The 15,929-nt window shown below is 41.4% G+C and overlaps 3 protein-coding genes and 1 non-coding gene across 4 annotated transcripts in view; 2 read left to right on the top strand and 2 right to left on the bottom strand.

Moving 5' to 3' along the window:
• LOC122079860 overlaps positions 1-3,600 on the top strand; it is an 8,322-nt gene extending 4,722 nt beyond the window's left edge. Inside the window, exons 5-9 of the mRNA XM_042646613.1 lie at positions 2,093-2,215; positions 2,295-2,352; positions 2,436-2,509; positions 3,019-3,107; positions 3,190-3,600. Of these exons, the coding sequence (XP_042502547.1) occupies positions 2,093-2,215; positions 2,295-2,352; positions 2,436-2,509; positions 3,019-3,107; positions 3,190-3,259 (414 nt within the window). The 3' untranslated portion in view covers positions 3,260-3,600. The remainder of the gene's footprint in view (positions 1-2,092; positions 2,216-2,294; positions 2,353-2,435; positions 2,510-3,018; positions 3,108-3,189) is intronic.
• On the bottom strand, positions 3,510-5,566 carry LOC122079857 (heme chaperone HemW). Its single transcript, XM_042646612.1, has 2 exons — positions 4,496-5,566; positions 3,510-4,416 (listed from the first exon to the last, which is right to left on the bottom strand). Exons 1-2 carry the CDS (start codon positions 5,308-5,310, stop codon positions 3,792-3,794), a joined length of 1,440 nt encoding a protein of 479 aa, XP_042502546.1. The 5' UTR covers positions 5,311-5,566; the 3' UTR covers positions 3,510-3,791.
• Positions 5,567-6,442: 876 nt separating this feature from the next.
• LOC122080554 lies at positions 6,443-6,560 on the top strand. The gene has a single exon (XR_006140827.1). It is a non-coding gene; the product is annotated as a U5 spliceosomal RNA (small nuclear RNA).
• Positions 6,561-6,611: 51 nt separating this feature from the next.
• LOC122079097 (small heat shock protein, chloroplastic-like) lies at positions 6,612-7,696 on the bottom strand. The gene is made up of 2 exons (XM_042645348.1): positions 7,285-7,696; positions 6,612-7,199 (listed from the first exon to the last, which is right to left on the bottom strand). The coding sequence occupies exons 1-2, from the start codon at positions 7,535-7,537 to the stop codon at positions 6,712-6,714; spliced, it is 741 nt and encodes a 246-aa protein (XP_042501282.1). The 5' UTR covers positions 7,538-7,696; the 3' UTR covers positions 6,612-6,711.
• Between the last annotated feature and the right edge of the window lie 8,233 nt (positions 7,697-15,929).

Genomic DNA, 15,929 nt, shown 5'->3' with positions numbered 1-15,929 from the left:
AAAACCTTCATAGGCATATTGTGATACAACTGACCTCAACTTGCTTAGTGACTTCAAGGACTCTTTCCAGCCCCATCACCACCATTGGTGAACTCAAAACCCGTGATTCTTCATCCTCTTCTGGTTGGTCATGATAGACCACAGTTTCAAGAATTGAATCGGCCGAAGCCAATCCCAATTCTCACCGTTCTGGAGTGGCCAATTCCCTCTGCATTTCTACGGTTCTGGAATGCTGATTCCGGCTGAATCAGATTCGGCAGGACTCAGTTTTTTCCTGATTCTGAGTTTAGTAACCTTGTGATAGACATAAGGTCTATGGATGGAGTTAAGCTAAAGGTACGTGAATTCAATGGAGAGGGACACAAAGATGTTTCTGAGCTGGAATGCTGGATAGCCTTGGTGGGTAGAATTGGGAGAGGATTCTAGCGGCTGCGGCTCATTGCTATTAAATTGAGAGTGTTTTCGAGTTTGATGGGCTGTCCACTTGTATTGGGGTGTTTCATTGTGGCCTTGTGTACCATCATGTTCCCTGTCCTTGACTCCATTCAGGATAGGGTGTCAAAAATATGATTTGAGCATTCAAGTTCCATAAGCTAATGTTGAGGCACAGGATTCAAGAAGTATCCAATTTTTAAATGGGATATAACTAACAGAATTGCTAACATGAATTGCTATACTGTTGATGCAGTCTATTCTTACTCTTTGGGATTGTAATAGCAGAATTGCATTTATGGTGCCAAATTTAGAAGTGAATAAGTGATCAAGGCAACCTATCATAAACCAGCAATAGAAGTTTGACGGGTTCACCAATAGCTGGAAGGGGTGGGGGGAGTAAGAGAGGAACCATTTGCTTTTTATTTGGAGAGAATCGTCATGTTCAAAATATTTCCCAACAAAAATCTGATGTGTGCATAGAAGAAAAGTGAGGTGGGGGGGTGGACATGGATCGTGGAGGAATTATGTGTGAGGAAGAAGAGAAATTTTAAGTTGATGTTGCAGATGAACATGAAGATTGTAATATAGGTTCAATGTGTTTGTTAGCACTTGGCAGTGCTTGCAAGTTTTCATTGAAACAAGATGCTAGCAGAGAGCCCTCCTTTTCCCCAAGGTAATTACACAACTTGGGATGTTGTACTGTAATTGTAATGAGCTAAGAGCTGCTGGAGAATTTCTCGATTCATGCATACGAGTCACTGGATTGTGTTTATAGGTACATGGTGTATTTATTGGGTCTACATGATTTTATAGTTGAATAGGGATTTACCATCAGTTGGCATGAGTTTGGATGTGAACAGGAAATGACTCATGCTACATACATTCCTATTGCTACTTCCTACAGCTAATTTTATGATGCAGGGTAAATTGGTTACATAAAGTCCTGCTAATATGCTTGCGATATATATTCTCATGCAACCAAGATGGGAATATAGAATCAGAGAAGCTCTGAGTATTTGACAAAGATCTTGAATAGGATGTAGTGATGCAATGCAGTTTCCAAGGAGAAAACACAGAAACCTTGTTGAATCATATCCTAATCCATCCAAACAAATCACAAGCTCGGTAGGGTAAAATCATAAAAGACACTATGTGACTGGGCTGGGAGATATTTGTCTCACTTCTAACCATGGTCAGGTGGTACAGGGTATTCGGGTAATGAGAGATATCAATTATGAGGAGAGAACACCGATCAGTTAATGATTTTAACTGACAGAGAAGCAGAGAGAGCCCTTGGTATGTAAGTTGTCTGTCCTTTATTTAAACCCTTTTGCTGCTTTTACCCATTTTGTTTTGAAGACATATATTTAAGTATAAACACAGAACCAATTATCTTGCCCCTTAGATTCATCCCTATAAAGGCTCAGAGAGCCTTGTCCCTCTTTCACTCCCATCATATGTAGTGCTGCCAACATTTCTCTTTATGTTTTATATGTGTTCACTTGTATGTAAAACTTCTCCATGCTTTTGTGTTCGTGTTATAATTAAATTCTTTGTTAAAAAATATTCACTTCAATCCTGGGAAAAACAAGCTTTTTCCACTTTGACAGAACATGTTCTCCATGAATCTAAGATAACCAATTCTTGCTGAATTCAGAGTCACGGCAAGTGCTTGGCAGATTTTTGTGGGGCATTGCATTGTGATCTTGTGATGGATTCCAAGGTGCGCAAGACTAAGTGCAATCCTGCAGCTGCTGCAAGGAACCGTCATCTTTGTGAGGTTGGCTTTAACCACAATGTCTATTGGAACATAAATCTCTGTGTTTTTTTTTTTATCTACATTCTGTTGTTCCATGCAGAGCCTTGCCGACAACTGTTTTCCTGTCAACAAAGGTCCTTCAGCAAACCGTCTTCATGGTATATTACCCCCCTTCTCTGTTCTCATTTTGAACCTTGTCATAATAGGCATAATTATTTCAACTTCTGATTCTGGTGAACAGAATTCTTCTTACGCCAGTTCTGTGATGCTCACACTTGCAATGGAAAGCAAAAACCCTTCTCTAGAGGGGGCAGGGTAAAGTGAAATCCACCATTTACTAAATGCTAGATCTTGATTTTCTGGTTATGATGAAATTACTTTTGGAGGTCTCTTTAATCTTTTTCGAATTTTGAGAATATGGGAAGCCTTAGTGTTGCCTGCCTGTGGAAATACAGACCTGCAAGGTGGTATCTAAATAGTAACTCTGATAGACGGAAATAATTGACCTGATCAAGTGCGCTTAACCTTGTAGTTATTATAAAGTTTTTTTGAAAAGAGGGGGGGTGGTTATGATAGCAAGTCGTTTCTATTCAATCCAGTAGATATCCTAGTTAGAAGAGGGCATGGTTAGGAAAAGCAGTTTTCCTGTTCCTCCAGTGCCCTTTATAGTTGCCACTTGCCAGTTATAAATATTTACATGTATTTCTGTAATTTCAGTGGACTTAATTCTTTGCTATCAAGTGTTGGAGTAGCTTTGTCAATTGTCAGTTTCAGTTATCCCCTCCACCCCTCCCCCAATTGATGTTAGTTTTTCATCTGTGCAGAAGCAAACAAGTATACTTTACCTAGCAATTTCAATATTGACTTTGATGCTGCTGCCTATATTCTATGTTATTGTCTATCTATACCAAAGGTATCAATTTGATTCATTTGCCTCACTTAATCCGAAATTATTGTGGTGTCATAGTTCATGTGTGTATATTTGCATATTGCAGAGAAATGAAGAGGGGTGTCCAAGATTTGAAGCGCATCTCAAAAGTTGGAAGCAAAACAAAACCTTTGTAGTTTATATTAACTGCCTCTTGCCCAAGAGGGTAGGTATTTAAATGGGAAACCAAACAGCTAAGCCATAGGTAGTCAAGTTAGTCAAAAAAATTTTTGGTGGTTTCTTCTACTTGAAGATTGGTGATCTGGCTGAACTTTGAAGAAACAATATTTGATCCCCATTGATCTCCTCCCACTACCCTTTTCCATGTAAAGCTGCACTGGCTTTCCCAGTGAGAAATTAGATGGATTTGTTTGAAAATGCATCTTTGATTATCAAACTTTTTGGTTGCTCCCTCAAAAAAGGTTGTGTGCTACCATTGATGAAAGCTGCTAATGTATAATGTTGGTCTTCACAGTAATTGCCCTATCAATCCATTACTGTAAGCTTTGTGCCCCCACCTCCCCTCCCCCTTCACACCCAAAAAAGATAAGTTTCCCTGTCTGTACTCTGTACTAGAGTAGGGGTAATAAATGGTCCTGAGATCCAAGCTACTGCAACTCTTCCCTTTCGCCTCCTTGCAACACTCTAATTTGCAGAAGACATGGCATCTTACGGAGACATTGCTGCAAATGCAACAGATATCAACTCGTTTGAAAGAAGAAATCCATCTGGGTCACTAAGCCGAAGAAAGTGCACCAACTCTTCAATCTTCTTCTCATTTGATAGCATAAATCCAAGTTCATCTGCATGCAATGCTTTTCTCTTCTCATCCAGAGCAATCACATGACCGCTCTCCATATATGGTCCAAGTGCCTTGCAGAGGGAGATCGGTAGATAGCTCCCAAACTCTGCAGCGAAGGACCTGAGGTCTAAGCCTCTCGCGGTTCTAAAGGAGAGCATCACAACATCCATCGCGGTGTCCTTCGCGTCAACACTACCAATGATATGGTTAACCAATCCATCCTCCAAATTCTGCACATAGCCCAGGAACTCTTTCATCTTTCTAGGCCTTGAGAATCTCACCCCATCAATGTAACTTGCAGATCCAAGACCAAATGCGTAGAATGGTTTGTTCTTCCAGTAAGTAAGATTGTGCTTACACTCAAACCCACTCTTACAGTAGCTGCTAATCTCGTAATGGTCGTACCCAGCATTAGAAAGCTTCTCCGAGGCCATCCTATAGAACTGCGCGGATTGGGTTTCGGAGGGAAGAGGGAACTCCCCTGATGTATACCTGTAACACAGAATTTCGAATTCAAATCAATGGAAAGAAACAAAGGAAAACATGGGCTCGTTCGACTGATTAAACTTACAGAGCTCCGAACTTGGTATCTTGCTCCACCTGCAAATCATAGACCGAAACATGAGTAGGTCTCGCTTCTATGGTGAGTTTCAAGCTCTCTTCCCACATCTCTGGCGTCTGATGAGGGAGAGAAGAGATGAGGTCCATACTCCAATTCGCCAGCCCACATGAGCTGATGGTATCTAATGCTTCATACACCTCCTGGACGCCGTGGGCTCTCCCACACTCCCTCAACAACTCTTCTTGGAAGGCTTGAACCCCAAGAGACACTCTGTTCACTCCCAACGCCAGCAATTCCCTCATCTTCGTCGTATCAAACGTCCCAGGGTCCATTTCAATCGAGATTTCAGCATTGAAATGCAACCCAAATTTTGATCTCAGCGAATCTATAACTCTGGAGATGAGTCTTGGAGGCACGAGGGATGGCGTTCCTCCGCCAAAGAAGATGGTTTCGAGAGGCTGGTGGTTGTCAGGAGGTGTCACGGCAGTTGTGGCTTCGATTTCACGACAGAGGAGTTGAACATAGTTTGTGATGCGCGGGTCATCCTCGATCATGTTAGAAGAAGAACTGCCCAGAGCAACGATCGCGAAGTCACAGTAATGGCAACGTTTTCTGCAGAAGGGAAGATGGACATAAGCCGAGGTCGGAGAAGTTAGGGGGGTTGGCCTGCTGATGCCGTGCTCTCTATTATTGGGTGAGGCATTTTCTCGAACAGTACGTGGATTGTGTAAGATGGCATTAGAAATCGAACGTGAAGCTACAGGGATTTTGAAATTGGTAGGAAGAATAGCAGAAACGATGGGATTGAATGCTTGTCTAAGCATGATTTCCAATACTGGCCAACTCAATAATCCAGGTTACTTTAGTTTGAAATTTGAACAGTCACAGTGGCATGGTCTCCGGGTTTTTAAGGTGTACCGGCTGGCGGCTGGAGGCTTGGAGGGGCAATATTTTGGCCTGCCACTGACGAGTCTTATTATCATAAAAGCTGAACTGTACAAAAAAACCACTCAAAAAACCAGTTCTTGCATGGTCTCTGGTTTTTCTTGGACACCGGTTGATAATGTTTCTATTGTTTTTGATAATGTTTCTATTGTTTTTACACAGAAACAACAGAAACAGTTTTTCATGTTTCTAGAAATAAAAACAAATTTTTTAATACTTGATAAACCTGTTTCTCAAAACATTTTTTACAGACATAATACCACTAAGAAATCCTATAATATCATCAGATGCCCAAAAATGAGAAAAAATTCGATTGCCTATTTTTACCCAAAAATGAGAAAAAGTTCGATTGCCTATTTTTACGTATAAATAATTGAGAGATTTATCGAGTACAACAATATTTGTTTTCTTCTTTTAAATTCATTTCTAGAAACTACGAAACAAATCAGACTTATTTTATCAAAATCATTTCTAAAAACAAATGAAATAAAATAATTTTATCAAACGTTTTTTAAGTTGTTTCTTCATTTCTAGGAATAAAAAAACGTAAAAACAACAAAAACAAAATTCTATCAAACGATGGCAGCTGTTCATGTTCAGTCTGTCTCGCTCAAGTCAAATCAATTCCCACCAATTTACAATGAATCCCACCAATTTATAGTGAACGGATCAAGTTAATAATGAATCCCACCAATTTATAGTGAACGGATCAAGTTAATGGATTCTAAATCCACAGAATGGGGTTGTTGGTCCTCTTCCATTCTTGTAGGTGAACCTCATCCAATGTACGTGAACCTAATCCCCGCTCTCCAATTTGAAGGGCCGTAGGCTAAGCCTTAACATTGGTTTGGTTACATAAGGCAGGTCTGAACACGCTGTCATCAATTTGGGGGTGGGGGTTGGGGGTGGTGTCATTTTGACACTGATATAGTCCCACATCGGAAAGCAGAAGCAACTTGCCTTCCAAGGACTTCTTTATAAGAAGCTCTCCGTCTCAGGTTAAAAGCACGCAGCCGCGCGGTGAGCACAGAGCGAACTATTCTTTCGCCTTTTACTAAAGAATACCGTGTGCTCGCCGCACACAGTGGCATACGCCAATTTTTAAAAGGATTCTACCTAGCGGGAGGATCCAACAAACATCAAGTCCAATTCTTTCAATTTCCGGAATCCAAATCAGTTATTAATGGAAATGGAACTTTCAATTCTGACGATTAGATTTCAGGATCAAAAACTCAAATTACAGGTGAAGGAACAAAAACTCAAATAACAGGTGGAGTGTCTCATTGAACATTGATATCCAAAACTTTGTTGGAAGAAGAAGCCTTTGGAATGTCAATGTAGAGCACACCATCTCTAACCTCTGCCTTTATCTTCTCGAATTCGATATTCTCCGGCAACGCAATCCGACTGTTATATCTCCCATAGCTCTTCGCCGACCACTCTTCTCCTTCTTGATTCATCAATTCCGCTTCTCCTTCAGATTCTTTCTTCTTCTTAGAGACCTTCTCTGCCTTGACCACCAACATCTTGTCCTCAACCCACACCTTGACATCGTTTCTGGTCATCCCAGGCATGTCGAATCTCATCTTGTAGTCGTTCTCTCCTTCTTTGATGTCCCATGGTGTTCTCCCTCCTCTGTAACCCCCTTCTTCCTTCAAGCTCGGGGATGGCCAGGTGGTGCTGTAAGCAAATGGATCGTCCATCACCCTCTCCATTGTCTCCATCATTTGTTGCACAGTCCTTGCTGTTGGAAATCGATCCCATAGCCCTGTTCCAACACAATCACATTCATCAGAAGAGTACAATCTGGATTGGTAATTTTTCCCTTTTTTGATTTGGGTTTGTTTCCTTACCGATGGGTGCTACTGGGGCGACTCTCCTCTTTGGCTGTTGTTGTGGTAGTTGTGGACTTTGTTGCTTGGTTTGTCTCTGCAAGTGATCGAGGTTGTCTCTTCCTTCTGCTGCTATCATGACACTCTTCCCACGTCTTCCACCCGTAAGTCTAAGCAGAGAAGGAGACCCAATAGAGGGCAGCTTAGAACCAATGGTTCTCTCTGGTGGAAAGGGAAAGGAGACGCTGAGATTTGAAAATGATGAGGAAGACATGATTGTTCTGTTACCCTTTTCCTGCTATTGGATATTGAATTGAATCAGGATTACAGAATAGGGCGTGGAAGTGGGATATTTAAAGGGAAGTGGTGGAAATTTCTGGAAATGTGAACATTTCGTGAACTCTGGAAGTACAAGAGTGTAGAAATGTTGGGTTTCTAGAGTCCTCCAGATTGGGGTTTCTAGAAAATTGGCTTCTCAGCATAGCATATCTTTATCGGATTACTGCTACGTCCAGAGTGTCTTGTCTCTCTGACTAGTGGGGTTGTAGACGTCCCGAGCTGGTCCCCATGTTGGTGGTCAAGAGTCGAGACTCAAGGCCAAGGTTTTATTATGATGTCAAAATTATCAATTTTACATTACCAAAAAAATTATCAATTTTACTTTTTTTTACCATTTTATCCTTCTAAGTAATATAATTTATTTATTATTTATTTTTTTAATTTTTTTACAATAGGTATCCAAACTTTTGGCCTTATTAGTCCCACAGTTTCATATTAACCCCACAGCCACATGAAACGAGTCATACATGAATTGAATAATAACCATTTAATTTTCCCTGGATTGAATAAGAACCATTGCTTCACAATATTAACAACATTCATCTTTAAATGAAGCAAACACAATGTGACACGTTTACCAAGATTACATATCCAAATTTTTTTTTTTTTTTAACATAGTCTAAGCTATGTTGCCTGATAGAATCAGCTATATCCACACTAATATGGGTAGCATTTTATATGCCTAACAGCCTAAGCATGTAGAAGTATGCAATGACAACAAAGATTTCATGCAATAAAGATAGAAAATAACCGCTAAGATGCTTGGACTTCCTTCCAGAAAATTTCAAAGCTTTTGAGTAATTATCCCCTCATCAAATCTCATTGGGGCTTTACTTATCACAAAAAAAAAAATCATCTATAGAACAAGAAAAAGGAAAAATTCCTTCACCTGGACGGTAGTTGGAGCCAGCGGTTCACCTAGGGTTCCCCCATCTGGGATCCTTGAAAGAGGATTAAGTTGGCCCTTCAACCCTTTGAGCAAAATGTAGTAAAAGGAAGAAAAATCTATGGACCAACCCCATCTTCTACACCCCGTAAGAACTATGAGATAATATTCTCACTCATGTGAAATATTTCATATACCTTGTCATATACAAATATTTGTGTTGGGCGAATACTAGAAACACTTCTTCCCTTTTTTTTTTTATTATTTGTAATTAATATTTTATCGTCTTATATTTTTTTCATGCTTACTGAACAACACTAAGGCACCGTTTGACAACGTTACATTCCATTTCTGTCGTTTTTGCGTTTTCTTGTTCCATAAACAAAGAAACAACCTAAAAAACGTTTGATAAAGTTATTCTGTTTCACCCGTTTCAAGAAACATAAATCAAAATTTATGTCTATTTGCAATTCTAGAAACTATTTTGACGAAACAAGTCCGACTTGTTTCGTCGTTTCTAGAAACGAATTTGAGAGAAAAAAAAAAGAGATTGTTATGCCCGATAAATCCCTCAACTATTTAAACCTAAAAAGAGGCAACCGAACCGTCTCTCCCTTTTGGGTATTCAATGATACTATTGGGTTTTTTAGTGGCATTACATCTACAAAAAAAGTTTCGAGAAATAGGTTTATCAAACACCAAAAAATCCATTTTTGTTTCCGGAAACGTGAAAAGCCTTTTCTACTGTTTTTAGGCACAAAAACAGCAGAAACGTTATCAAACGGTGCTTAAGAAAAGTGACTGTTTTTTGTCATTTTTTTCCCGTCATTGCCTTCCTTATTTCATTTGTTTTTTCCCCCTTCCTTTCCTTATCTTCTCTCCCAATCTCCAGCATGGTCATAATTGGTCCTCACCCTACAACCCACACCCAAAAGGGGAAAAAAAAAAAAAAAAACCTATATTTACAAGATCAAATAAACTAGAATCAGGGTTTAGGTCCAAATTGGTTGATCAGATCCTGCCTCAAACCCTAATCTCTAAAAATTCATACACAATGGTAAAATTCCATAAGAAGGGGGGGGGTTGAGAAGGTTCTCAGAGCCAATTCTGGAAGATACACCAACATCCTCTCTTTATCTTTTTCTTCCTCACATGAAATGATCTCTATGTATGTACAAAATCGTTCTTTATTGGTGTGCTCCCTATACTTGCTTGCTAAAAGAAACCACCCCCTAAAATCATAGGTGACCAATAACTATGTCCAACATTGAAAAAATATGTCATTCCAATATTATCAATTCATATCAAATGCAGAAAAGATGAAAAAACATATAACAACATTTATGATGATACTTAGAGTAGCGCTGGGTTTCCTTTCAGCCAACGAGAATAGGAATCCATTCACCATGGGAGGTTTAGATGTGTGTGGAGTTTATCGGGAGGGTACTTTGGGAAACACACTAAAACTAAGGGTGTTTAACGATCCAGTTTCGATGTTAACAGCTTGGTTCAATTTAGTGCAAGATTTTGTAGATAAAACCAAAATTGAACCATTTAATAAATGGTTTCAATGGTTCATTTCAATTTTAATAGGTTTTATCAGGTCTTTTATTTTTATTTTTTTCAAACGACTCTTTTATAATTTTTTTTTCTCAAATGAATATAGACTTAACAATGAATCTCTCATTGTTATATGTTTTGTTTCAATAATTATTAGGTTATAGTTGTTAATATATTTTAAAGGTTTGAATGTCTCTTAAATGGGATTGTGGGGGAGTGCAGCCTCCGCCACGGTATATCTCTCTCCTTCCCCATGCAAAATGATCCATATAGGCAGAGGAGAGAGAGATACAGTGGGGCACATTGGTGGTAGAAGTTGTGCTCCCCCACAGGACATTTCTTTGTCCTTTTCTTTTTATCTGGGATTTGTTTATTTTTACCATAATTATTTATTCTAACCATTAATGACTTAACTTACTTTACATATAATATGATTCAGTTCAAATAGTTTAACTAAACGGTTTCAAATATTGAAACCAAACCGAATCATTTATTAAGGTCATTTTTGGTAGCCATGAGAAGAAAAGAAAATAAATGAAAAGAAAAAAAAAATCTAGAAAAGAGAAGGGAAAAAAAAAAGAATAGAAAATAAATAAAACGGTAAGAAAATAAAAAAATTATGACTGTTTGGCAACTAATAGAGGAATAGAAAAGAAAAATGTTTATGTTTTTTTGTGATTTAGGTAAGATTTTTTTTTGATAGCAGAAGAAAATTTCATCATTCTCAAGGTGAATTTTGAAATTCAACAGAAAAAAAAAAAATTCTTCTCTTGATTCAAGACATACCAAACACAATGAAAAATTCTTAAACCACAAAAAATGTACAACTTTTGTTTTTTTTTTCTTTTCTTTCCTTGGCTACCAAATATAGCCTAAATGATTTCATAGTTTTAATGTAAACGATTCGGTTTGATTTCAATAAATAGTTGTAGTTTTGTTTTGACACCTAAACATTCCAACTTGATGGAAAAAAACACCACTGTAGATCAGAGAAAAATACACCCATATAGGATCATAAACGCTTTGCGTCCTTACTTTTGACAAGAAGGCTCAAGGTCGGCATCTTTAACCCTCGAACCTATGAAAAAGCAAGACGCCCCACCACCCGAGGGCATAGATTTAGGGAATGGTATCGGTATCGGTATCGGCATTTGTCGATACTAGTCTGGATCAGATCGGATTGATGGGTTTTAGTTGATTTTGTCCGTGTTTCTTAAAAAGTACTAATTTTTTACTAAGTGTTATGTTACCCCTGAAACGATACGGATAATCGATTCATATCAATTAGGGATTGAAGATCGATCTCAACCGATATCAATGCGATATGATCGATACAAGATCGATACTTGAAACCATGCCCGAGGGTGGATTACTCCAAAAGCTATAGCTCGACTCGTGCAAGTTAGATACTGGCAAAGAAGAAACCACCAGAACTAAAGATGAACCTAAAAGTGCCTCGCTATATTATCCATTAATACGAAATATGCCGTTAGAAGTATTTTCCGCTCATGTTGGGTGAGTTACTGATCTACAGCACCATGTCACAACCTGCCCACTGAAGGCCCACAAGCCAAGCCCAATGGCATAGTAAGGCCCAGTTTCTAGAGATTTCTACCAAAGTGTGGAACTCTAGATATTTTATAAGGAAATATTATGGGAGGTTTCTAGAGTTCTCTACTAAGGAGGTGGGAAGCTTCTAGTTTCCACCCCAATCGTTGGATGTAAGACACATGTACATATCTTAGCCATTCATTGTAACTAGGAGTGACTATAAATAGAGGTGCCCTCATTTAGCCAAGGCACCAAGCAAGTGAGTTCTCAAGCCTTGTACTTAAAAGTTCTCTAGTGCAATACAAGTTTATTCTTCTCAAACTCACTCTTGTGTTCACTTTTTCTCTTCCCAAATCTCTTAAGGAGGGTGGTTAGGCTGACTTAGTGCTAGTGGGAGTGCTAAGTGCCGGCGCGGTTGCTTAGAAAGGTCTAAGGCCGTGATAGTTGTGGTATCAGAGCTTCGGTTGCGAGGGAGCCAAGCTTGTGGGATAAACCATTATGTCTAACCTTTCAGAGATACAAGATGTTGCAACATGTGAGCAGAACCGTGGAAGGGAGGGAAACCCCAACACTGGGAAGCAAAAGAGGAGCAAAGACAAGTCCGTAGATGTTGGTTGTGCTATGGAGTCTCGCTTAGCTCGGGTGGAGCTAGCAATGGGCGAGGTGAAGGGACGCCTCGATGTTGTAGAGCAAAGTGGGGAGGAGCTCGAAGGAGAGCTCAAGGAGTCCCTATTGAGTACTCTCAACACCATGGCATATGACCAAAAGGAGGAGTTTGCATCCTTTAAGGCTCATGTGTGGGAGGACATTTCCACCTTCAAGGATCAAATGCGGGAGGCGTTGGCCAAGATAGAAGCTTGTGTTGCTGAGGTACGTGAGGATTGGGCTTTGTGTAAGAGGGCGGTGGCCGGGGGAGCTACTACCTCACGAGAAGTGCCTAGGATGGAGGTGCCAAAGCCCAAGCCATTCCCTGGGAAGAGAGATGCACGAGAAATCGACAACTTTTTATGGCACATGGAGAGGTACTTCGAGGCAATGGCACTTAATGATGAGGCATCAAAGGTACGGACCGCTACTCTCTACCTCACTGATGATGCAACTCTATGGTGGCGTAGAAAGCATGCCGATATAGAGAGAAGTACGTGCACCATAGACACTTGAGATGATTTCAAAACTGAGTTAAAGAAACACTTTTATCCCGAGAATGCCACCTTCTTGGTTAGGAAGAACCTTAAAAGGCTTAAACACACAGGTCCTATTAGGGACTATGTGAAGGAATTCTCTACCCTAATGCTCAAAGTCCCGAGTATGACCGAGGAGGAACTCCTATTCAACTTCATGGATGGCCTCCAAGGCTGGGTTGCGCAAGAACTACAAAGCCGAGGTGTGCAGAACCTTGCCTCAGCCATCACAGCGGCAGAGTCATTGGTAGAGTTTAGGAGAGATGACAATTCTAAGGCCAAGAAGGGTACTAATGGGAAAGGTGGGGGAGATAAGGGGCCTAAGACATACCCTCCCAAGGAAGGTAGCAGTAAACCATCTTCAAACAAGGAGGGTAGGCTCAAGCAAGACAAAAGGGACAAGTTCACGCCCAAGGATAAGTGTTTCTTGTGTGATGGTCCCCATTAGGCCAGGGATTGCCCCAAGAGAAAGGCTCTTAATGCCCTACTTGAGGAGAAAGAAGACGATGAGGCGCATATGGGGTCCCTACAATGACTAAGTTCCATCAAGGCTAAGGCAGAGATCAAAGCCACAACCTCACAAAAAGGGCTAATGTACGTGGAGGTGCATGTCAAAGGTAAGCCCACTCGTGCCATGATAGACACAGGTGCTACGCACAACTTCGTCTCAAAAGAAGAGGCGAAGAGACTTGGACTTAAAGGGATCAAGGAGGGAGGATGGCTTAAAGCCGTCAACTCCCAAGCCCGTCCTATACATGGTGTTGCTTGAGGGGTCGAGTTAAACATCGGGACATGGAAGGGCACGGTTGACTTGTCGATAGTGCCCATGGATGATTTTCAAGTAGTGCTTGGCATGGATTTCTTATGAAGGGTTAAGGCCATACCCATGCCATTTATCAGCACGGTTTGCATTATGGAGGAAGGAGCTCCATGCATGGTCCTAACTGTACAAGGGACCAAGGACGGCCCAAAACTTCTTTCGGCTATACAGCTAGAGAAAGGAGTTAAGAAGGGGGAGACAACATACTTGGCAGCACTCTTAGAGCCTAAGGAAGACGGTCCAACTAAGGTGCTACCCAAGCCAATCGAGAAGGTCCTCGAAGAGTTCAAGGATGTGATGCCAAACGAGTTGCCTAAGAGGCTTCCACCTAGGAGGGAGGTGGATCATGCCATTGAGTTGGAGCCAGGCGCCAAGCCACTAGCAATGGCACCATATAGAATGTCACCGCTATAACTGGAGGAGCTAAGGAAGCAACTTAAGGAATTATTGGATGCGGGATTCATTCCCCCTTCTAAAGCTCCCTACGGTGCCCCGGTTCTTTTCCAGTGGAAGCATGATGGATCACTTCGACTATGCATCGACTACAGGGCATTGAACAAGGTAACAATCAAGAACAAGTATCCCATTCCTTTGATAGTAGATCTATTTGATAGACTTGGTGGGGCAAGGTACTTCACCAAGTTAGACTTACGATTGGGGTACTACCAAGTCCGCATTGCGGAAGGTGATGAGCCAAAGACAACATGTGTGACGCGATATGGCTCATACGAGTTCTTGGTGATGCCGTTCAGACTCACGAATGCCCCGGCTACATTTTGCACCCTTATGAACAAGATCTTCCACCCCTACCTCGATAAGTTCATGGTGGTGTACTTGGACGACATCGTCGTCTATAGCAACACATTGGAGGAGCACGTTCAACACTTGAAGATCATTTTCAAGGAATTAAGGGACAATCAACTCTATGTCAATAAGGAGAAATGTGCATTTGCACAAGAGGAGGTGATGTTCCTTGGTCAAAAGATTAGAAGTGGAACCCTACAAATGGACGAGAGCAAGGTGCTGGCTATCCAAGAATGGGAGGCACCAACTAAAGTGACTGAGCTAAGGTCTTTCCTTGGCTTAGTTAACTGTTATCGACGGTTCATTCAAGGTTACTCAAGAAGGGCAGCTCCACTTACAGACTTACTAAAGAAGAACCGACCATGGTTATGGTCGGCCGCATGCAAAGAGGCCTTTGAGGACTTAAAGAAGGCTGTCATGGGGGAACCAGTGCTTGCCCTTCCCGACTATGGCAAACCATTTGAGGTGCACACAGATGCATATGACTTTGCTATCGGTGGGGTGTTGATGCAAGAAAGGCACCCCATTGCCTATGAGAGCCGTAAGTTGAATGAGACAGAGCGGCGCTACACAGTCCATGAGAAGGAGATGACTGCGGTGGTGCATTGCCTAAGGACGTGGCGACACTACCTACTTGGGTCACGGTTTGTGGTGAAGACGGACAATGTTGCCACTAGTTACTTTCAAACCCAAAAGAAGTTAAGTCCTAAGCAAGCTCGATGGCAAGACTTCTTGGCAGAGTTCGACTTCGTCTTTGAATACAAGCCAGGTAAGGCTAACGAGGTGGTTGATGCACTTAGTAGAAAGGCGGAGTTAGCTTCTCTTAGCCAACCGGAGGGGGAACTTCTAGAGTTGATCAAGGGGGGCCTCCAACATGATCCTGTGGCTAAGAGCTTACTTGCCCTTACACGGAAGGGCAAGACACGAAGATTTTGGGAGAAAAATGGCTTGCTTTATGCTAAGAAGAGGAGACTCTACGTACCTAAGTGGAGTAACCTATGGAGGAACCTCATTCGTGAATGCCACGACACTAAATGGGCTGGCCACCCAGGACAAAGGCGCACGCGGGCATTATTGGAAGCGGCCTACTATTGGCCTCAGATGCGGGATGACATAGAGGCCTATGTGAGAACTTGTCTTGTATGCCAACAAGATAAGGTAGAGCAGCAACCATCCAGGGGACTACTGGAGCCACTTCCCATACCAGAAAGACCATGGGAGAGTGTCTCTATAGACTTCATCAGTGCCCTACCCAAGTCCGAAGGGTATGGATCAATAATGGTGGTGGTTGACAGATTTTCCAAATATGGCACATTCGTGGCGGCACCAAGGGATTGTACGGCGGAAGAAGTGGCAAGGCTATTTCTAAAGCACATCGTCAAACATTGGGGTGTGCCACAATCCATAATAAGTGATCGAGACCCTCGCTTCACGGAGAGGTTCTGGACGGAGCTATTCAAGTTGTTGGGATCATCACTACACTTCTCAACAAGCTTCCATCCCCAAACCGATGGGCAAACAGAGC

This window comes from Macadamia integrifolia, chromosome 5 (assembly GCF_013358625.1).
Source record: "Macadamia integrifolia cultivar HAES 741 chromosome 5, SCU_Mint_v3, whole genome shotgun sequence".
Taxonomy (NCBI): domain Eukaryota; kingdom Viridiplantae; phylum Streptophyta; class Magnoliopsida; order Proteales; family Proteaceae; genus Macadamia; species Macadamia integrifolia.
This window is presented reverse-complemented; position numbering and strand designations above follow the sequence as displayed.

Bases quoted from the DNA above. Each gene is read 5' to 3' on its own strand.
- LOC122079857 (XM_042646612.1), bottom strand. From the start codon at position 5,310: ATGCTTAGACAAGCATTCAATCCCATCGTTTCTGCTATTCTTCCTACC. The intron at 4,417-4,495 runs GTAAGTTTAATC...TCTGTGTTACAG, and splicing joins GATACCAAGTTCGGAGCTCT to GTATACATCAGGGGAGTTCC.
- LOC122079097 (XM_042645348.1), bottom strand. From the start codon at position 7,537: ATGTCTTCCTCATCATTTTCAAATCTCAGCGTCTCCTTTCCCTTTCCA. The intron at 7,200-7,284 runs GTAAGGAAACAA...GTGTTGGAACAG, and splicing joins CGCCCCAGTAGCACCCATCG to GGCTATGGGATCGATTTCCA.